This window comes from Festucalex cinctus, chromosome 15 (assembly GCF_051991245.1).
Source record: "Festucalex cinctus isolate MCC-2025b chromosome 15, RoL_Fcin_1.0, whole genome shotgun sequence".
Taxonomy (NCBI): Eukaryota; Metazoa; Chordata; class Actinopteri; order Syngnathiformes; family Syngnathidae; genus Festucalex; species Festucalex cinctus.
The window spans coordinates 9,662,697-9,687,091 of record NC_135425.1 but is presented as its reverse complement, the minus strand read 5'-3'; the positions used below and the strand labels follow the sequence as shown (position 1 = coordinate 9,687,091).

Sequence of the window (24,395 nt, the reverse complement as noted above, 5' to 3'; positions counted from 1 at the left end):
AACAGAGGAACTAGCTGGAGTGTTTGTAATATGCAATATTGTCCACATGGGGGCAGTATGTACCTTACTGCATAAGCAAGGCATCGCCATGGCAGTAGGTGAAGAAAAATTGCTGCGATTCATCTTCCATAGAGAAAAAAATAAAAAAGCCTTATTTTCAAAATGAATCAGAATAAACATGAAGCGTGTATAATACACATTACCAATGGTGTATTTATAGCCAGAAACGCGGGTAATGACATCTTATCATCATATAGGTTGTATTCGTGGCCTCATCTTCAAACAATAGTGTATACACAGTATTTATTGATTATTGTGAAGAAACCTAGCAGGTTGTGGCCACACCCAAAGCCAAGGCCGCCTTAACACGTTGGACCAGTGATGACTTCCAGAAGGTGTGTCCCGCCTTTCTGAAGCGGAACCGTACGTTCACCTCCTCCTCCTTCTCGTCCCCGCCCGCTGCCAGGGTGTTGTCACTTCGCCCAGTGCTCGGAACAAAACCTTCGCAGAGACAGCAGCAGCGCCGAAGCAGCCCCGCGACTCTCGAGGAGACTTTCGCATTCTGGTTTAGGTCGAATAATTGTGTTACTACTTGGGAATCTCGTCGTCACGTCACACTCGACCAGGAATTTACGCGTTTGTACCCGGTTCGGATTGTGACCGAGTTACTGGAGGTTCTGCTGCAACCATGGGGGACGTGGTTTCCTCTCACCTGGATGAAGGAAAGCGGGAGATGATTGCAGGTATGAGGAGGGAGTGCCTCAACAACACCTAATTTGGCACAAAGCCTAAACGGCAACGACATTTTGTTTGAGTCACATATTTGTTATTTGCCAGCAAATACGTTGCTCGTGGTTGTAGCATGTCAGCACAGTATGTCTTTAAATGTAGGCTACTCTTTTTTTTTTTTTTTTTTTTTTTTTCTTTGGACTTTTTAGTCACTTTGATATTATTCTTCGCACCCAAAACAAATCAACATGCTCCGGTAGTATATGACATTATTCCTTCTAGCAAGTGTCACTAGTCGCCACCTTTTGTAGTATCACGACAAAAGCGTCACCTTTTATCATGATAGTGAAGTGTTCTGCTCAAGCTTACGGGAGTTGCTTTGCCCAACCGGCTGTGGGCCTTCTTCCCAGACATAATAAGTAGGTTTCCCAAAGGGGAGCATGTTTGTATAAATTGGTAGTGGCTGCTATTTGGGTCTCCAACTGCCACTGTGGACAGTACATTCTGTGGGATTTATTCTAGCCAGGCGTAGAGTCTGAGTGGAACAGAGGAGACGTGTAGAGGCCGGAGTCTTGACTCACGCTCGGAAAGAGGGCGCTTGGCAGTAGTTTGGGCTATAAACAACTAGGAGAGCGTTTTACGATCGCTAGAAGTCCAAGATTGGACGTGAAAGCTTTTAGACGACATAGAAAAAAAAAAAAAAAAAAAGTGATTCCTCTTCGCACTTTTGAGCAGTATGGTTCATCAATACTACAAAATATATTATTTTCTTTGCATGCATTTTTTTTATTTATTTATTTTTACTCTGTACTCGGACATTTTAATATAAAACAATGCGATCCCCTACCACTTGTGCTACATTTCATTAAAGTACAGTCGTGTTTGCTCGCTACAGGACTAGTATTGGCTTTTTATTTCTTGTCCAGTAAAAATTTGTGACCTAATGAGTAAGATTAGGCTGTTTTGTCCGTAATTTAATCATTTGTTTTAAAAGGTTTTGATTATATGTCACTCAATTCCATGTTGTACAAAGGGGTTTGGAAGCAAATGAATATTTAATACAAGGTCATGTTGTTGATTATTTTTATTTTTATCATTTCTTTTTAAGCATTTGGTCTCACCTATATATTTAATATGTTATGAAAGCCCAGATTATAAATTGACCAATGAACCTGATATTATAACTGCATGTCTGATGTTTCTAACAAAGCAATCTATGTCCAAACTGGCAAAGAATTCATTGAATTCTGATTACTTTATTGGAGCCAAACACAATGGAATGCAGTACTGCCACATGCTGGCAGAGGCAATGTACTTTTTGACTCTAGCGTGCACTTTGAATCAAACAGAAAGACTAAATATGTCTGTTAAATATGACAGTGTTGAATGTCAGCATGTGCAGTACATGTGTGATAAAACATATATTGGCGGTACAAAGGCAAACAAACAATGATTCTTGTGTGAGGGCTCTCGTCAAAGAGCTGGTGTGGAATTTGTTTTTGTTTTTTTGTTTGTTTAAATTTATACTATTGGTCAGTCCACACGTGTGGGCGGGGAGGCTGCCTGCGCTGACTGTACATCCCTGGTGGCAAATAGAGTAGAACATGCACAAGCAGAATACATCAGGAGTTCATCAGTTATTCACACAGTTGATCAGTTCATTCAACTGACATAGCAGTGCCTTAACATGTATCAATCAAGCAGTTGTTCTCACAGCTTAAAATAATTACTCGGGCTATTAGGCCTTTTTTTTAAGAGCGAGAGAGCTCATTTCATTCGACAGTCTTAAGCCTGGTACACATATAAGGATTTTTCAAATCTTAAAAGATTTTTCATCTTTGTCAGATGCCACACATAAAGATAAAAAATCGGGCATTTAACAGCTTTTGTCATATTGTGTAAGGTGTGCAGATAATCTCATCACAGCTCCCTCACAAACAAAGATTATCATCTCAACACTGGTCAAGATTCCAGTCCCCCGTGAGAGACCCCTCGCGTGATTTATACGTGATCTAATCAAATCCGGAGGGGAAAAAAAAAAACTTAAACAACTTGGAAACGACGAGATACACCATGGAAAACAACAAATGCGACGAACTGGAAGTAACGATGGTGGTTTGTGGACTACTTCTCCCACGAGCTGGTCCTCCATGGTAGAAGTCCACCGGACTTTGTGCTTCTGGTCGGACATGCTTTCTCTGATATGCTTGTTTTTGTATACTCGCACTTCCGTCTTTTTCAGTTAGGGCGCCTCTTGATTGGGTACATTCCGTTTGATGTCACAGTTGGTGGCGCAGGCGCACCTCGGCGTCCTCGCCGACATTAAGATTTTTGTCGTAAATATTGAACATGTTCATTATTTAAGATTGTCGGCCCCGACTGGCTTTGGACCCAATTATCGGGACAAATCCACCCTTAATGCATCTCACATAGAAAGATAATCTTAGAAGATTATTTTATAAGACAAAAGATTGTTGGGCGTTTGATGTCCTTGGTCGGAAATATTGGGACAAAAACAGCCCGATTCTCTTTGTGTGAACCAGGCTTTGCCGATTCAACATGTCAACATCATTGCTCTTTTTTTTTTTTTTTGTGTATGCATGTGAGTCTGTGCACTTTAAGTCACCTGAAACCTATTAAAATTCCCTTACCCTTCACCTTAACCGGATACTTCAGAGTTCCACCAGAGTTGTGAAGTTGTCAAGAGACCAGAGGAAGGATCAGAGAAAAGAAAGATGAAACTAAGTGAAATCCCACACCAATCAGACACCACCTACAGGGTTACAAAACCAGAATCTTTCACCAACCCCAGATACGTGTAAATTCCAACAGATTCGGGAGATCTCAAGAGACCAGAGGAAAAATTAAAGAAAGACAGGAAGGAAGGATAGATGAAGCAGAGTGAGGTCCCCCAAGCTGCTGCAGCGCCAGGGCACAACCGCGGGGGCCACCGGCCAGAGAGCCAACCAAGACGCCTCAGTTTTATGAGGCTGGACACACGGGGGGAACTGCCAAAACAGCACTGCATTCAATGCATCTGTCAGAAATAGACTCACAAAAACAACAATAGCAGAGGAGGATCATCTCCTGTATTTACTTCTCAGCGTGTGGCTGTTGGTCACAATGAAGAAACAAATTTAATTTCAGAGGTGACGGCAGTGGAGATTTTCAAGTATATGGCTGCATTGGACGTTTCTCCATATAAAGAACGCAGAGTACAGTCTTGTGAATTCTCCAAATATGATCTTCCTAAGACCGTACGTGACAGCGTTCTTCTAAAGAACAGAGTTGTAAATTGAAATAGCTGTGTACTTGTTAAATACCACCCCCCAACTCTGATGTATTTCCATGATAGCGGCACAAAATGCGTCTTAGGATGTTTTCCTAGCCAAGCCTTCACAAGTTATTAGCCGATGCATCCTTGGTTTAAGCTAGCTGACAAGAACAACATCCGAGTATATGTTTGTGCTCGTGGTTTAGTCGTACTTTCAATTGGAACAGTATGTGGGCGGCGACTGATATTTCATGAGGTCACAAAGCTATAAGAATGCAATTTGAGAAATGGCTAATGTCTCGAATACATTTTCGCAGGGCACGCTAATGTTAGCGTCAACATTTGTGTAAATTCCAGCCCTGTATCATCAAATTTTACAAAGACCCAGCAATGCTGAATCTCCTCGACCAATGAGCAACATGTCGTGGTATGTCACCTGTATTGTGTAAAAACAACCTGCTTTTAGTCCAAGAAACAGCAGCTGGTAATGCATGCTTTTGACAATATAGTAGATTGTTCAGCTGAGTAGCTACTGTCCAGTGGAAAAGATGTCCCAACCCGAAAATTGATAGTCGACAACACCAAGATTATCGGACTGTGCCCTTCGACAAAGTGATGACAAGAAAGGGAATTCAGTTAGTTGAGTTTCCACATATCCATTTCACTTTCACATACTCTATATTGAATATAAACGTCTGCTACTCTGCTCTAGTCATTGGAGCACTGGGCTCTCAAAAACAGTGACGCACATAATTGCTTGCAGCCTATTGGATTGCGCAGGTTATGTAATTATGGCTGCTACAAATCGAACTTGACGTCATCAACACCTCCTGTTTTAAGGTGGCCAATAACATCAATCATCAGCCTCTTCGATTCAGACTGATTGACCTCGGAAACAAAAGTTGAGGTCATATTAATCTCATCCCAGACCTCCAAATGTCTTTTATTGGCTTTCATGTCACTATGTGAATACATTTGACTCAGGTGACCTCACGTGACATATTTGTTGTTGATGATGAAAAAATACTGTTGTCTTGACTGAAAGTTGATCTATGCAGTTAAGCTGCAAGATTGAACTGCTGGTCTCAGATCATCTCACTGAACTGTGGCCTTGACTTTACAATTATGGTAGCTGCTTTGGCTTTTCGGCATCTGCGTTTAAGAGCAAATTGACAACTTGACGAGTTAATATTTTGTCCGATGTGGAAAGATGGAATAACCTGTGTGTTTTCTTTCTTCATTTGCTTTGTTTCGGCTTTTCCATCAGTCTCCCAGCATGTTTGATTCTAGTTTAGACGATGCTGCAGTATTTCATATTCTTGTCGTTGGGCCTTTTCTGAAAATTTCTTTGTTCATAATCCTGATGTGAGTAACCTTAATGTCTTGGAGTTTTAGTACCCATTTCAGGCACTTGACAGCCCACAAATATTTCTGTGTATTTTCAGATTACTTAAAACGGCGAATACTTATAAATAGCGGTAAGTGTGAATAACAGAAAAGTTTAAATTTAAAATGAAGAATTCAAGGATGGAGAAGAGAAAACAGCCGTTTCTGTCCTCATGTAACTTCCTGCAATTTGACCCATACAACCTCCATTTTGAAAATAGTATTCATTTTGTTTGCATGCATGTCTGTGTCCCTGCTTCTAGGGAGTATGATTTCTTCATTCTTTGCTGTCGAATCACATTCTCACAGGATGATCCTCCCATTTACCACACACAACACTTGCAACACATTCACAATACTACATGTTTGCTTTAGAATTGTTGTATCAGAACTTTGGATCAGAACTTTTGAATACAAGAATTTCATCCAGAGCAGCATGGTTGCATGCAAAGTTACAAGAAAATGTGCTTGGTTCATGTTGATGAATGCAAATGAATATACAAATGTGAAAAAATAATACGCAACCAAGTGGATTATGGTAGACTGTGCAAGTGTGTATTCTATGAAACGGTTGAGTTGAGCTCCCCTTGCATAACTTCATTATAGTTGTCTTGTCAGATCAGATTATTATAATGGTCACAACAGGGTCAGAATTAGTTGTGGGTCAGTTACTTCCAACTCTTATGAGTAAATTAGTGGCCAAATATGTGTATGGACACAGTGAGGCATATATTGTATTTTGTACAGTCGTATCGACTGGTTAACTGACCTGACTATTGATTTAGCATTTTCAGTCAGCATCAGTGCAAATAGTACTTTTCAGAATTGTCTGGAAATCATGGTAACACAGTTGAGAACTTTTCCAAGCAGATATCCAAACCACAGTAAAAGAATAATTGAAAGATGTCATGTGTTCTTCTATACTGTATATTTAAATGTCATGTAGTTCAAACTTTTTGGATGGATTGTCGTGCCCTTGGTACTGTTTCCTTCTGCCAGAATTGCTGTTAGTCGTGATTTACAGTGAGAAGTTGAGAAAATCATGACCCCCAAAAGAACGCTGATAGTGTCGTTTATTCAGTCTAAGCTCCTCCCTCATGCCATCTGTGATTCCTCTAATTGATATCTTTCTCAGTTTTTCCGAAAACATATTCTTGGCTAGAATCATGGATAGATATTGCTGTAGCCCTGCCGCATGAAAGCTTGAGTTATTCTTATGCAGTTTAATATCTATGTACTAGGGATAGACCGATAATCGGCCGGGCCGATTATCGGCGCCGATATTTGGCATTTTTACAAATATCGGCATCGGCCATTTTTTGAATCTGAAGGCCGATAAAGCTCACTGAGCAGGGAATACTTGCGAACGTAGCGAATTTGGGGTTTTCATCAGGATTTGTAAGATGTTCGCTGTCAGTTTTTATTTGTCGAATACACATTTGGAACATATTCACACAATTTTTCACCGCGAAAATCTTTTTGAAACGTTTTTACGAACCCTAACAAAAACCCCAAATGAGCTACATTCACATGAATTTGTTACTCAGTGAGAAATTATATATAGTTTGAAAGAATTCCCCCCCATTTTACTGCAAATGAATATCGGCTTGAAATATCGGTTATCGGCCGACTTGACTACAAATAATCTGTATCGGTATCGGCCTTGAAAAAACCATATCGGTCTATCACTACTATGTACGAATTACAATTATGAATGAATTTAGTACTTTGCACATCTGTGTCCGAACAGGTCTTCATATAACAATATGTGTGTAGTGTGCCATTTTTGGGACGACTGACCTGGAACAAAACATGTCATCAATTCAGTTCGATAGGTTCACTAATGAAGTTAATGTCTTTCTGTGCTCTTTACACCAATCAAACGCTTTCTGAGTAAATGGAGAAATTTGTAGTATGAACTACACACAATAAATTATTCCTTTTAGCAGCATGATTCCTTTGGTTTTAAGACATGATATTGGTTCTCTGAACTGGAATGTTTTTGCTTGCTTTGGCACAAAAAAGCAGCCAATGGAAAATAGTTTACGCATTTTTGGGCTGGATGGCAGATGACGGCGCACATACCTGGTGGATTCTGCTCTCAAATTCTTTCATATACACAGCCATTTAAAAAGCAAATTTTCTTAAAAGGATAAGGCAGCATTAACCAGTATCCCAGCGCATTGTTTTCATCTTGCTAGTATCTAACAAAATGCTCCCAAACTGGCCTGCTTGAAGTGGAACAAAAATAACCTTCCGTCAGAGCTATTTGTGTATTTCTCAAACAGTCTTCCAGTCTTCTTTGTGAAGATCTCCACTGTACTATATATAGAGTATATGCTGCTTTTATTAAGTTCTGGTGTCGCTGTTGTCTCCTCCACATTCTTCTCTCATCAGTGCTGCCTTGTCAGCGCTTTTCCGACTTCAGGTCACCTCCCTTCTTCCTGTTGTTCCTTCCATAAACGTATCACAGTCAAACACTGTCTGCTGCTGACTGGGCCAAACGCATCGATTCTGTTTTTCCAACGCTTTCACATGGGAAAGACACACATCCCCCCCTCCAGTAGTTTCTTGGACGGACTGTTGAGGAAAAAGACTTGGAGGCAGCAGATTGCAGAACTGGGTCAAGAATGGAAACTGTGATGGGGCTTGATTGATCAGTAGAAATAGTCCTGCTGCTTTGTCTCCAAATTAGTGCTGCTGCAACTGACAAAGACTATTATTTGCATTTGGAAGGTGCCCCAGAATTCCAAGTCTGAGTTGTGGTCAAACATTAATCAACCTGTCTGTTAACACTGAATCTGCACATTAAATTTTATCCATGTCTTAATCTTCTTGTTTGGAGTTTTACTTTCGGAAGCTAGCAATTAATCAAATGTGCCAAACAGCCAATGAAAACATAACTTCCCTTGTTGGCAGTCATACATGTCAAATCATTATCAGCTATAACATTGCAGCGATAGGTATCGTATGAGGCAAGCTTTACAATGTACAAATCATGCATTTTACAGTCAATAACGATCCTGAGGAGGAAATTTAATTTATGTGCATTTATTTTACAGTATATCTACAGGCTGGCATATTTTTTCAGTAAATCTTGACTTTTAATGAAGCTAGATAGAGCGATTATTTTAGTAACCGATATATTTGTCGGGGGTGACTATTTAAAGGTACAAAAGTGGTAAAATGGTTGTTTTTATTTCCGGTAATATCTTTTTCATCGTTCAATACTCATAATAATTAATGCTGCTGTTTTTGGAGTAATTTCTTCAGTATCTGTCATTAGTCAAAGTTTGAAACAGCCTTGTTTGCATCAGTTGATTTGTTTCATTGGCCGATGGGGAAGTTGTGTTGGAGCCTAACAAAGTGGTCACGCAAACTAGGAATAATTAAATCAGATAAATTATATTAAGTTCAATTGCTAACTCTGTTAATTAGCTAATTTTTTTTATCTGAACAATAACAAACCATGTATTGTGCCAGTAACCCACAAGCAACATAAAGATAGTAACAACCATTCACTTTAAATACTAAGGAGCATTTTTTAGGGATGTGGAAGGAAACAGGAGTAGAGAACATGCAAATTCCACACAGACATGTTCTTCTATGTATATTTCTATTACATTGAGGACAAAAAATGGTGAGAGTACTGTGGTTATTGTTTTCTGTGTATCTATGGTTGGTTTATCACCATCTCTTTCATATAAAGTTTAGTAAGAGCTGATTAAAAGAAAGCTAAAGTGGGAAAACCAGAATTGATTGTTGGACATTCATGAAACAATCATGCTGATACGTGTTGATCTTTATGTGTGTCTTTGTCTCCTTCTCCAGTGAAGACCGGAGATGTGATGAGACAGTTCAGTGACGTGTATAAGCAGCAGTATGCAGTCGCTCTCTTCAACAGCGTCCGCTATGAGATCGAAGGAGGTGGTGGGCCACAATCACAGTTGCTACACAGGAAGGCAAGTTCGTACATCCAAGCCGAATGATTTTAGTTCCATTTTTTTCACCAAAACATTTGGTGGCGAAACCACAAAGAAACCCTCGAGCAACCAGGCTAATTAAAGGCTATGCAGTTAAACAGCATTCCCCCATGTGTAGTGTTGTTCCAACACTACACAGATAATTAACTATTTATTGTCCGTGGTTATGCACTATTTTCTGTACGATACAGCATGTTTAATGCTTTCAAGCATATAGAAATTTTCGTATTCACAATTTGAAACACATATGCACAGCTTATGCGATAATGTAAGAGCCATGTCTAAGTTTCTGCCTTTACTAAGCTCTTAATGCTAGTTTGTAGTAGGGCCCGACCGATATGCATTTTTTGAGGCCGATTACAGATTAATCTGCCGATTAATTAAAAATATATATTAGGGATGAATTTGTGAATAGAATAGAATTGTGCCTTTGCATAGTGTTATCTCATCTGTGGGTATGTGTTCCCACAAAATTTGTGTGTGGATATTCGTTATTTGAAGGAAAAGCACTCCCGAAGTAGATGTAACTTCCTGTTAGCGTTTGCTAAACTCCTATTAGCGCTAGGCTAGCGATGTTTTAAAAACAAAGCATGTTTTGTATTTAAATTAGTGTTGTCAAAGTTAAAGCGTTAACCAGTTAATTAATCACAAAAAAATAGCACATTAATCATTGTATTACCACAGATTAATCACACTATTAACTTTGACTTCAGATGATTCTTTTTAGCCGACAGTTGGATGGTTACATTAAAGGTAGCTGTTTGGAGTCTTTATTCCGGTTAATATCAAAATAAAAATCACATTTAAAATCATCCCCAAAGGCTCATACATCAAGTTAATTACCAAAGGCTAAAACGAAGGACATTTTTGCTGTAATTATAGTTAGTTTTAATTAGTTTTCTAAACATAAAATGTAGCTTCAGATAGTTTTTGTTTTTAAAACACATTTCATTAACGAAATTGTTTTTTTGAATTTTAGTATTAGTTTTTTTCATTAGTTTTAGTTAACTAAAATAACCTTGATGTAAACAGGTGACCACAGATCTTCAATTGGAATGATTTCAATCAGAACAACTAGAAAGTCTCCAGGACAGTAAACCCGGCTTATAAGATGAATTGAAAATGTAATGAAAATGGCATTATTATCCGCTAAATTAAGCCCGTGTTGCTTTTTACTTGAATTGCTTGATTATAAGAGATCATCATTGTTGCAAAGTGATTTGTCGACAAAGACTGTGTGAGAACCATGTAGCAGAACTCCATGAATGAGGTCATTATTTGGGCTCTGTCAGTCATATCATAAAAGTATTTGCCCCCTGCCTGATTTTTATAATTATTTTATATATTTGTCATTCTTAGTGATAACATTTGAATTATGCTTCAGATTAAAAAAAAAAAAAGTTTCATAATGAATAAATGTGATTGATTAAAGGAAAACAAAATCCAAACCAATTTGACTTGCCCTATTTCTAAAAGTAATTGCCCCCCGCACCTAATAACTGGTTGTGCCACTACCACACTTGGGATTACCCAAGTTTATGATAAATTTATGATTTATCACCATTTATGATAAATGGATGAGTCTTTGGCGTCGTGGAGGTATTTTGGCCTACATGAAATTGGGTGTTCGATCATGAACTGCCCATTTAAGGTTTCAATTAGATTGAATTATTTTTCCACATTGGGTGAGTTAGGATTTGATTTAATACTACTAATAATAATAAATTAATAAACAATTTTAATCAGTTAAAATCTACAAAAAACGGGAAGGGTGTAGATACGTTTTCATGGCACTGTAAAATGGCGAGCTGTGTATGTCTTTAACCATCATTTTGGTGTCTGTCGGTACACGATTCAAGCAGCAGAAAGTGGAGCACATTTCGCACATGATCAGAATTGTTGTAATTCTGTAGTGGTGATTAATCTTGACTCATAATGTGAAGGACGGATGCCTGTCCCTGTGACACAACCCACATGTACAGCATTAAATAATGTGCAGTATGTTGAGAACATAATCACCGCATTTATTTTTGTAAGAAGCCAGTTACAGGTTGAATTGATAAAGGGCCAAAAATCAATTCCACCAAATCTCCAAGACTATGGCGTAAAAGCTTTTGATTAAATACATATACAGTATAAAGTTTTGCTTGTATTACAAATATGAATGGATTTATTATTTCAGGATCCTTTGGCTGGCCGTTCAATCTTTTCAGGAAATTTGTTCCAGTACCTCGAGGAGAATCGCAAGTGGAGAAATCGCTTTGTCTCAGTGCCAAACAACTACAGCATCAACCTTTACGAGAGCAAAACGGTGGGTTCAATTTACTTGCGACATCACCGAACTTCATTTTGGTTATTACAACATTTTATTTCTCCATTTGGAATTTTAACAGGCACACGAGCGGAGTTTGCATCCCAAAGTAACCATCAACTGTGCCGGCTACAAGGCCCTGACCTCCATTGAAGATTACATTGAACTGCTGAATACCAGCCTTCCAGGTAGTACACTGACAACACATGTACAATATTTCACCACTGCTATTAGGGCTGGGTCTAAAATATCGATATATCGATATCAAATCGATATATTCCTTTTCAGAGCCCGATATTGATTCATAAAACCATGAATCGGTACGGACGATCGGCGAAATTCTGTGGGAGGAACTTGTTAAAATTTGACCTCCTATTGAAAGCCAAAATGGCGCCCAATATAACAAAAAAAAAAAGTCAAGATGGTGGACTTCCTGCTAGGTTTAGCAATATGACTCCAAAAGACTCGGGCTCTAGTTAATGTAACATTTTAATTGCAGAATACTTTTACTGTCATTGCAGTTTGCAGTGATGTAGGAACTGCACACTGTCACTAAGTTGTACAGGACCATTTTCTATTTTCCATTTTCTAAATCATTTTTGTCCCATACCTCCTTTTAGATGTCAAAGCCAAATTGGGCAACAGTCCCTTTATCAAGTGTGCAACTCCGTTCCCCCTCATCCTGTGGCACCCGTACGCCCGTCATCATTACTTCTGTGTGATGACTGAGAAGGAGCAGCAGAAATGGCATGCTGTCTTGCAAGACTGTGTCCGGCATTGTAACAATGGTAAGAAAACGCAGAAAAACTCAATTGAACAGTTCAAATATGCACATGAAATAATTAGCACTCTTGTATTTGCTCAGTGTCAAGGACAGACTTACCAGAGAAATTTTAATTTGGCTTTGTTGTTAATATACATTCAGATACCAATTTAGGAGCCTTGCCAGTGTTGTTTAACTGTATGAGGTGTACGTGTTAAAAAAGCAATATGAATTTGCTAGCATAGTAGGGGTGTGCCAATACATCGATTATTAGATTCATCGAGGTTTTACACGTGATGATTAGATTACGATTCATAAATGTTGAAAAACGATTATTTTCCATAATAATTTGACGGAACACTACCGCTGCTAAAAGTACGGAAATCTGTGAAAACACAAAGTATTTTGGTTAAAAGAAGCCTTATTTATTTCTAAAGGCACTTTATGGTTAATATTTTCCAGAAAATTAGTATAGGTAAATAAGTAAATCTTATTTTATTCTAATAGAAAAATCTATTTTTGAAAAGTACTGCCTTTGAAACAATTGTTTTTGCACATTTTTGTGAAAAAGAGCAGCTTAAGGCTAGCTTTGTGTTGTATGGGCATCGTTTCCATCGTTTCTGTTGGATTATTTGGTGATTGGAAATAAAAAAAATAATAGACATAAATTGGTTTGGCTACTTTAATTAGTGAATACTGACAAATATACCATAAAAGTATGAAGAAGCCACAAAGTAAGAAACAAATCGGGGAAAAAAAAAGATGCATTAAAAATCGTGATAATCGTGACAATTGTGATGATCATTAATATGATAATTGTTCAATAATGAAATCGTAGCACCCTTAATCGTAATCGTAATCTAATCGAATTGTGGGATGCCTTAGATGGCACACCCCTATAGCATAGTAGCAGGGGCAGGTTATGCTAATGTAACAACAAATCGCCAAGAAGATGGAATTTACCTCTCAAACCCCTTTTTTTTTTTTTTGGCCAAAGCTTTTACTGTCAAGTTCTTTTTGTCTATTAATGGCTGCGGGACAATTCTGTTTCCCCTTTCAAGATGAGCAAATGAGGAAGTTTTGTTGTTGCCTGAGGGGATTGTCATCATAATCCATTCGTACAGTACAATCACTTGTTCAACATAATTGGGTGCAAAGAGTGGTCAATGTTAACAATATTGTGGTGTTGCGTGTAGGTCCCAGAACAAAGAAAGTGGCTGATGTTGCTCCAACTTTGCCCTCTAACAGAATTAGGAATCCAAGTTAGGAGATGTCTCAGCTTAACCATGTTACAAGCAGCCTTTGTGCTGTTGTTCTTGGATTGAATAAAGTGCTTTACAATCAGTTAGTGGCACATACTTGGCTAAAAAGGAATCTCGAGCTGGCTGTCACATTTGTTGTTGGAAAGGAAAGTTCAATGGAGGGGGTCTCGGCTCAAAGCCATAACTTCTACGGCAATGTCCAGCGGTGGAAAAAAAACAGACGTGAAAAGGGAGCACACAATGGGGTACTGGACTCTTAGGTTTTTTTTTTGTTTTTTTATATATATATATATATATATATATATATATATATATATATATATATATATATATATATATATATATATATATATATATATATATATATATATATATATATATATATATATAATAATGTGATGTGATGAATCATCTGCTGGACATCAGTAGTGATGAGATGTGGGGCAACTTAAGTTCAAAATACTTGCTGTAGCATTTCATAAGTTACTATACGTTGTGGTAGTTTAACTCTTTTACTGCCACACGTTATCAAAATGTTATCATTCACGTCATCCTTGAAAACATTCTATTCCATCAGATTTCGGCATGTTTCATTGTAATTTGGCAGCCCATTGAAGAGATACAATGCTGCCATCTGGTGGCCATAGTTAGTAAGTGTTTTTGCTTCTACAACCCATTGACCAGACAGCGCTGCACTTAGATGTTGCACTGCCCATTGATTTAAAAAAAAACAAAAAAACCTAGTTGACGTCATTTAACGTTTATGGTGGCATACATTGTGATTTTATTAATCGTGGTTAAACGTTTTTGGCGGTCAAAGAGTTAAAGTCTGCACAAATTGATTATTTAATTAACTATAAGAATCAATTCCCAATCTAATATTTAAATCTTAGATGGAACGAAAAGAATAAACATTCTTTAAAAAAAAAGAATCTTAGATGATTGTTAGATGAAGGAAAATCATTTTCACTTCTTTGTTTTTAAGCAGTTGCCTTTGGGGGAGGTCTGCTATATCATTCAAGTATTAAGTCACAAGCTTGGATCTGTACTAGTAATGCAAAAAAATAACTGACAAACAAAAACAAAACACGGGTGCTGAACTGCGACTATGGCGTCGCACATAAAGCAATACTAGCTTTTACATGATCCAGCCCTAAAATGTGAACATATGACAAACGTAACACATATCCTTACTGGATACATTAAAACACACAAGCTACATACAGCTCGCTTTTTGTCTCTGAGGATGAAACTACCAGTTGACCAAACATTAACCATAGCAAGTTTAACCATTTTGTGTCCTGAAAAAAAGACACCTCTGGTGTACTAAATAACAGACACTGAATGGACAAACCAAAAAAAATCAACAGCTGTTAGCAAAAGGAACATTTTTGAAGCTATTAAAGGGATACTTCACTTATTTAGCCCATTATAGCAATAAAAAGTTAATATTTGTCTGTAATTAATTTGATACTTTCATTATTTTTCACATACAATTAGTACCTTTAAAAACACATTTTGCAACTTGCTGTCGACTGAAAATGACATCACAAGGGCTCAGGTAACCAATCAGAGCTCTCCTGTTTTCTAGGTTTGGTCATGTGACATTCACAAGCTGAGCTCTGATTAGTTACCTGAGCCCTTGTGATGTCATTTTCAGTCGGCAGCAAGTTGCAAAATGTGTTTTTAAAGGTACTAATTATACGTGAAAAATAATGAAAGTATCAAATTTATTATAGGCAAAATATTAATGTTTGACTGCCAAAAATGGCTAAATAAGTAAAGTATCCCTTTAAGAAAGACCCTAAAACACCTGTTAGTAGAGTATTAACCTGCAATCTACTGTAAACAGAAGGCTGCGTAAAGAGAAGTGCCGAGGCTACACCCTAATTGTCTGTAATGTCAAGGTTTGGACTTGCATGGCTTCTTGTGGGATCGGCTCACTAAAATCTTCATTGGTTTAACACATAACGCAAAATTGATCCACAAGTCTACATCAGAATTTTGTCTACCAATTTAAAGAAAAATACAAACTAGTGCTGTCACTATCGAATATTTTTAGACTCGATTAATCTATTAGTTGTTCAATTGATTAATCGACTAATCAGATTCATTTTAATCTTGCATTAAAGTGTATTACAAAAGCTTGTTTTTTCCCCTGATTACTGCTTATTAACCAGTGATTGGTGTTTTTGTACTTTGTATTCATATAGTGATTTATAAAAATGTTGAATTGATGTTGCATTATATTACTGGTTCGCTCGTTGTTTTCCAAAGTAAAAAGAGATGTTTGCAAATGTCTTATTTTGATTAAGCACAGAAGTTAATCAGTCTTCTTTCATGAAGTATTACAGAAATCAAACAGAGATCCTTTATCATATTGTCATATTGTTCCTTGCTTGACAGACTTTCCAAGTAATGATCCACCAACGATTGGCAAATGTGAAAAATAATCAGAATTGAATGAATAGAGACTTTATCCCCTCATTGAAGACCAATTGTTTAATAATTCACAATGCAATAGAACTGCAAGTAGACAGAAACAATGAATCCATTGTTAGTAGATGAAGAGATCAAATAGTTCAAGTCTCAGGTAATGGACATACCATTAATATTTTCATATAACACATAAACATCTTTCCAACAAAATGAACTATTTGAATAACGCTGCATCACCGGTGATGATGTGGTTGGATGAGAGGTATTGCTTTTGCAATTCAAACTTGCTCATTTGTTTGTTCATTGTTAATTCATTCAAGTTAGCACAGTTATGCAAAAATGACACAATTGATTCCATGAAACATTGTGCCGTTAAATGTGTCCAACAAGAACCTGTTAAATTAGGTTACAAATCTATTGGCTTTAGGAACTTAGTTTTTATTTGATGTATGGACTAGATGGGTGACAACCACCTCTTGCAAACCTTTACCAGTTTCGGTATAATATAATATAATATAATATAATATAATATAATATATGAAGCAGTTGCCCTTTAGAAAGTACCTTTTTTATGAAGGCAGGTCTTGTCTCGATCAGTGTGTCAACAAGCTGGAAATAGAGACATGCCCAAGGATGCATAAAAACATTCTGTAACCACATTTTTGTCATGCTGTCATTCCTGTACGCACTTCTTAGCAAGTCACCCTCAAGTGTGTTGAGGAATCCACCATGCAAACTTGTCTTCTTGCATTACACAGGCTGACTTGAAAAGTTTATTTTGTCATACAACACAACCACTCACTATCCTGCCATGGTTTAACAAATGATAATGAAGATCTGCCAGAGCATTATTAACATGCAGAGCTTAATATGTTGAAATGTATGTGCTCTAGATTATTTTAGTTGTCAATGGAATATGTGATTAGAAGAAGAAAATTTATGAAAAGTACCACACGTAAACATAGGAAGACAAACTGTAATGCCAATACTTATTGGCACGACTATCTTCATAATAATAACAACTTGATACAAATAGTTAACTATGGTTAATGTTTAGTTTTATGAACAGCAACGACGTTGTTGATTTGAGGCACAAAAGGTTTGTTTAATTTGTCCACTTCCCCCTCGTGTTTCGGTTCCTATTCACAGGAGAAAAGTACCAAAATGTGAATCACATCAAACAAATATCAGTAAGGTTTGATGTACTCAAGAGCTCGGTATTGCCCTCTAAACTCGTATTTGCTATTTGTTAACTCCTGAATAACAATAATAACTCCTGAATGGAAATCGAATGGTTATTCCTTGTACCTTTCTGAAATCAAGACATTGGTCATAAACTGTGAAACATGACAACCGCAAATACAAAATGTATTCTTAACATTGACGTCTGTAACGTTGAAATGTATGTTTGCACCGTTGTAACCTGAGGAACCCCTTGCATATTTTTACTAGTGTTGTTCCGATACCGTTTTTTGGCCCCCGATTCCGATACCCAGCTTTGCAGTATCGGCCGATACCATACCGGTACCTAAGGTTTTTGTTTTTTTTCCTCAACATAAAAAAGCTGTCCTGCCATTGGTTCAGAGCATTCAAGGGCCAATAGGATATCTTAGATCGGCATACAGTGAACATGCCACATATCAGTGAATGTCGTGCCCGAGCAACACACAAGATGCTGCATCCAAAATCCTATATTAGTGTTGGAATTAATGGTATCGGCATGTTACTTGTGAGTACTCACCGATACCACTGCTTTAATGCAGTATCGGCACCTCTGCCGAATCCAGTATCTGTATCGGAACAACACTAATTTTTACTACCTGCAACCTACTCAAAATGGCTCTGCGACCCACCAGTTGACAATCACTGCTCTATAGCCCACTGTACTGCAAAATACTTGCACAATTTTTTTTTTTTCAGAGCGCATAATTTAATTAATGATGGCAATTAGGGCTGCACGATATTGCAAAATCATGCGATGTAGTTACTGAAAATAGCGATACCAATATTATTGCGATTAGGGGTGTCAGGCCATTAAAATCGTAATTAATCGCATAACTTCTGATTCTGGATTATTTAAATGTGCGTCAAATTACACATTTTTCATTTCACACTAACGAGCTAGCATTTTAATGTTTCAGCTTTTGCTGATTGTATCATCAGTATGTGTGATCACATGTTAATAAACAAAAGTGTCATCAGCTCGGTAATGTTAACTCACGATTATTTGCAAATTTTATCTGTTCTAAATGTACAATACAATGTACTTTTTTTTTTTCTGTTTTCATACTCTTGTTAACATAAAAGTGGGGAAAAAAATGTTATAGAACTATGACTGCATCTTTTAGTAACTGATACAGTAATTTCATAATAATTTATAAAATTGAGGTAAAATTAAAAAGATGTACTGTAAAAAACAAGCGAGATGTGTTGTGTTGAGGTTATTTTTCTGCCACTAGATGGCATAATTGCATTTGTAAGATGGTGACAGCTCAGTGCATTTTTCTTTTCATATTAAGAGCTATCTAATCTTTAACATGAAGTAACTTGTAAATTTTTGCCCAAATTTAAAATTGTAAAATACAACTTGACCTCAGTCTTCACAAATATACATTATTATTAATATCCTAAATTTTGACATGGACGTATCGCACTGGAATTTCTTCCTCCCCCTACCCCCCTCCTCCCCAAAGTACAGACTTTTTTTTTTTTTTTTTTGGCTTTGTTCTTAATCGGACATTAAAAAAATAGTGCCGTTAAAGGAACTTTAAATTAACTCAAAATTAACGCACTAATTTTAATACCCCTAATTGCGATATATAACATGTACCTAAAGAAATGACATTTTTATTATCAAATGAAAGAATTACATTTTTTGTGCAGCAAAATAAGCAAACTCAATATATTCTTAGTTAATTAATTGTAATTCTCTCGATAATGTTCAACAATTGGATGGCGGTGCACATTTTAGTTAGCATCTGACTGGTCAAATTCAGATAAAAGCATAAAATTCCATATGAAACTTATTGCGTGTCTTTGCGATATGCATATTGCATGGGTCAATATCGCGATATCGATATTTTTTTCGGTATATTGTGCAGCCCTAATGGCAATTTAGTAATACAGTTTATTAATTCAGAAGAATCCAAACAAAGGTAACCGACATTCTGAAAATGTTTGTGTAAAGACACACCTTCATAGCTCGAAGGTTTATAGTTGTTAATAAATAACTTATTTGGAAAGATCTTCATGTGTGCCAATAACTTAGTAGTTAACTTTTTGCTTCAAATGATGTAATAAATAGGGCTAAATGTGTATTTTTTCCCCCCAAACTATCAGTATTTGCACATACACTTGCACTTATATAATCTCAAGCGCTCAAGCATTTTATCTGACAAAACTTTTGTTTTTTATATGGTGTTCAAATTAGACTATTATAATAGCACAATTTGGTTAGGGTCGGAATAACTTTGACTTTCAATAAGTGTTTGTCTGAAAACATCCCAAGCAAGCAAGCAAGCATGTGGAATTTTTCCTTCCACCATATAGATGTGTTCCTATGCCCAAACCAGAACTAAAGTGTAAATAAGTTAGAAGAGCATGCAGTGCATACATTTTGGTCATAAATCAAAACCAGCCCCTGCTTGTATCCATCTTGTTCAACCTTTCACTTCTCAACACAACCTGTTTGGGCATGCTCAGTTCGTCCCTGTTGTACATTCCATCTGTGAGGTTGGGCTTTAAGAACAAGTCATAAGGAACTGCAACTGTGTTGGTGTCTCACCATGGCTATGGCATGCAGAGGTTAATTGCATCGGTGTGAATTGATGACATTCATGCCTTTTGGCCTGTGTGAACACGCCCAGTTTCACTTCTGTCATGTTGGCATTTTGAGGAAAAGCAGAACAGACTTTTCCTGGGGGTCATAAAATGACTTTGCGAACATGACCCTTGCCCTCTATGCAGGTCATTGAATGTTTTGAATACATTGGCCTGTGTACATTCATACATGCACAATACAAGAAACACTTTTTTTGAAGTAGCCTACGATAGGAAAGACTCAAATGCAAACATTGTCAGAATGGTGAAAGTGCCACCATACACTTTTTCCCTTTGAGTACTGAATCTTACAGTGAGTTTACATTAAGTCATATATTGTACTGTACATTTGAAACACTACTACACTGGGACATGATTTGCAGTTGTACAGTACCACATTGCAAGGCAAGGACAGGACTTAACCAGTCCAAACTTTGTTGTGAGCTTAAGTAAATTCTATTTGTTATAATGCATATGAGGCAATAGTGTATAGATTAGTGGTAACAAACTCATTTGAACTCAGGGGCCACTTTCATTCAAATTTGATTTAAAGTGGGCCAGACCAGCATGTTTTTATTATTATTTTTATTATTATTATTATTGTTATTGTTATTGTTATTATTATTGTTATTATTTATTTTTATTTTTATATTTTTATTATTTCCTAATTACCGATACAAGTACATTCTGAAAATTTTACTACTTAGCCATTTTAGAAAATTTCAAAATTTTCAAAAGCGATGTGCGCATCTCAAAATCAAGGGTTATTCAAGGTGCATTATGGGAAGCAGCGTGTTGCATTGTGGGTATGCGAAACTACCAAACCAAATAAATTGGTCCAATGGAATCAGGGAAAGTTGCTGTTTTTTATGAACATGCATCGCATGTGGTTTCCTGACATCGGGGAAGTTGACTTGCAAGCTTTAAAGTGTACAGTTACGCAAAGATTGTCACCACTCTAATCTCCGCCATTCAAATTGATAGGGTAGTTACTTGGTAGCCTCGTTTTGTTTCCCCCACGCATTCGCAAATTTAATGCGCACATCGCTTATACCAACACGATATTATGTTCAATAATTAGTTATAAACTGAATCTACCAAATGACAGAATAGACTCCCTACTTTATGCCTTCTCCAGTTCTTTTATAATTGACAGTAGAAAATTGTACACAAAATGCAGCCATTACTCCCAGGGACTCTCAAACTGTGTTGATTTCATATAAAATGGAGCAATGATGTCACCTACTGGTGGTTGGGCATCAGTGAAGTTGTTTCCAAGGTTGACATTTACACACTGTAAAAGCACTATACAAATGAAGTACCATTTTCCAAGCACATGCTGCTTTTATACTGTTTTGTTCTGTAAAATGTACATGCAGTTACTGTTTATTATACATTCAATACCAGTAAAATAAACAAGCTGCCGGGTTTTCCCCGTAAAAACAACAGATTTATTTATTTATTTATTTTTTTTTACAGTGCAGTGGAGCATAATCAGATTCTGCCCCATCAGTCTCAGTTCAAAACATATAATTGACAAGTATACTTGTCACAGGCAGCGAATGAGATTATCTTGTTGCAGAGTAAGATGACGTTTTTTGACAACCCTAGTATAGATATAACAACAAGTGAGCTATGCATTCAGTAATAGTAATGAAGTCCGTCTAGTCTAAGGTTACATGCAATGCTAGGAATAATTTTGTAGCAATAAATTGTGGACAGCAGCAGTTTTTCCAAAAGCATGTGATCATAAAAAACGTTCATGCAGGGCAGTTTTCAGATTAACACAAGATCCGATTGGCCTGTTTAATGAGTTAAAAATAACTTGAATATACCAGAGCTCTGATTCCAAAAATCAGTATGATTTGCACAGTTCCCTGTTAATCATTTCTGTTCAATGATGACCTCATTGTCCAGAAAGCTGTTTTTTATATGATTGGTCAACCCAGCACTGGGAATGCATGTACACCACAACATGAAACAGGAGCAGCCAGTATCCTGTTGAAAAGGAACGTCACAAGCTGACCTAAATGTGCGCCTTTGCAGTCGACTCGTGATATAAGGGAACACAGTCAAGTACAGTATTGTGAACTCATTATCCTATTGTACACAACACTTAAGTATTGGTCACGGTGAATTATCTATGGAAGAAAGGGCAGATTGTAAGAGACATCATTTATTCTTGCGTTGTCGCATTCTTAACCTTTAATGATGACTTTGCTCTGAAGCCATCATAGAATAGTTTGGTCTCCACTCAGATTCACCAGGGTCTCATATTTGTAGTTAGAGGCCCATATGGGTTCCCACGGGCCTCCAAAATACCATCAATCACGGACGACTCTCCTCCCCCTTACTGCTTCTTAAACTTACTTGCTTTCCCTGTGCTGTTATACAGTACACAGATCTCGGTACATGCTAACTAGGGATGTAACAATATCCAAACATCACGATAGATACGATATTATCATGATATGAAGGTCACGAGAGGATAAATGTCACGATACTGTGGGGGGTTGGCGATATTTAAAAAAGATCACAATATTGTTAAAAAAAAAAAAAAAAAAAAAGAGCTCATACCAAAAAAAAGCACAATATTGTGCTTTTGTACATAACAGCAATGCATATAAACCACCTACAATCTCTAATAACAATAGTGAGGCACTTACTTGCTAATGCAAGCACACATTGATCGCTTCACAAGCAAATTAGGTTCCCCTTCATCTGACAATTAGCATAGATTTTGAACATAGAAGGCCAAAACATCCCTCATAAAAATTAAATTGCACTAATAAACTAGCCACTAGAGGGTGCTAGAACTGCACAATTGGAAATCAACCTGACTTTTCTTTAACAGATGTGTTCCTTTTAAATATTGTGAACATGACAATGACGATATTGTGGCAGTTTTAATATCACAATATTGCCCTTATTACATCCCAAATGCATACTATATAGCATAGTAAAGAATTTCATCCACAATATAGAGATAAAGAACACTGCTTTTACATGTGGACACAATTGTTGATTCCCCTCTGTTAATAAAATAAAAAGAATCTTTTTTTTTTTCTTTTCTTTTTTTCCCCCGAACATGTATATTTAAAAAAAAAAAGAAGAAAAAAAAAAAAGACTGGTAATAAAAGTACACTTCTGAAGACAAAATATACAAAACAACATACACACTTGCAAAGCAACAAAGTTTCGCAGGAGTCAACCCACTCATGAACTACGTATTTACATTTACATTCGAAAAGGAGTAGAACATAGCACGTCTATAGTGTGCAATATATTTTTTTTTTTATGTCGTGAATAATATATCAATTGCTGTACTCTTTCAATACACTAACATACTTATAAATACATAGTAGTTAAGTATAGTAAACAATAAAAGGCTGATATACAGCTAATGTGTCTTAATTATTAATATTAAAGGTTATTCTAGTCATTAATAATGACACTCCACATACAGATGTACTCTTGAGTACTTTGTCTTTATGTTATGAGGAACAATAGTTGTAATGATGTCATGTAGGTTTTTCCTCAAACTTCTGCGCAATAATTTAAATATGGTTGCATAGAATTTTCATAATGGCAGATTTTCACTGAACTGACAAATGTAATGATAAATAAAAATCAGACATTTCTTCTGGATTGTGGTGCAAAAGGATCATTTTAAAAAAAACTAATAAATGAAGCGGGCCTGGTTGAAATTGAAGGTACCTTTTTAATAAGACTTAAAGAAAAAAAAATCATAGGGTCACATGCCATAAGTTTTTTTTGTTGTTGTCCTTTTATCGGGTTTACAAGATAAATTGGGTTGGAAATACACCGGGATGCCCTTTTCAAAGGTTGTTCAAATACGCCTCGAATTTTGAACAGGCAGTTTTCTCATGAATATTAAATATGTAAGTGAGCTTAGATCTGATTGGATCACTGTTCTGCTCAATAATGAAAATGTAAATTAGCACTTCTCGTCGTGTTGTGGCCATGTCCCACCCGCACACTGAGAATTCAGCTCACATTTATTTAAATCTGTTATGTGTTATAGTCCATTGATCATTGTAGCTTTTTCTTTCCTGAACAGAAGGATACAAACAATTGTATGCAAGCTTGACCAGTGTATTTTTCGTACTATTGTTTTCTGTAGCTTGTTTTTGGTTTTGTGGCTCATGAGGTATGAGCAGTATTGTACAAAACTATACTATGTCATGCTGAGAGGTCATCCAAATAATTTGGTTAAATTTTTTTAGCTTCAAAAAAGTAAAATATCAGCGACTCCTCTCTGACCCCTTATACTGTAAATGTATGCAAGTAGTTGGAAGCCTTGAAATGATCGTCAGCTAGATACGCCTTCGATAAGGCCATTAAAAAAATGATAGCTTTGAAGGCCTGGGAATTTTTTCTTAACATCCTATCAAATAGAGTGCAGTGA

The 24,395-nt window shown here is 36.7% G+C and overlaps 1 protein-coding gene across 1 annotated transcript in view; it reads left to right on the top strand.

The window, feature by feature from the left end:
• The first annotated feature begins 194 nt into the window (after nt 1-194).
• niban2a (niban apoptosis regulator 2a) overlaps nt 195-24,395 on the top strand; it is a 40,145-nt gene continuing 15,944 nt past the window's right edge. Inside the window, exons 1-5 of the mRNA XM_077496588.1 lie at nt 195-743; nt 9,221-9,351; nt 11,555-11,683; nt 11,766-11,871; nt 12,304-12,471. Coding sequence (XP_077352714.1) covers nt 689-743; nt 9,221-9,351; nt 11,555-11,683; nt 11,766-11,871; nt 12,304-12,471 — 589 coding nt within the window. The 5' untranslated portion in view covers nt 195-688. The remainder of the gene's footprint in view (nt 744-9,220; nt 9,352-11,554; nt 11,684-11,765; nt 11,872-12,303; nt 12,472-24,395) is intronic.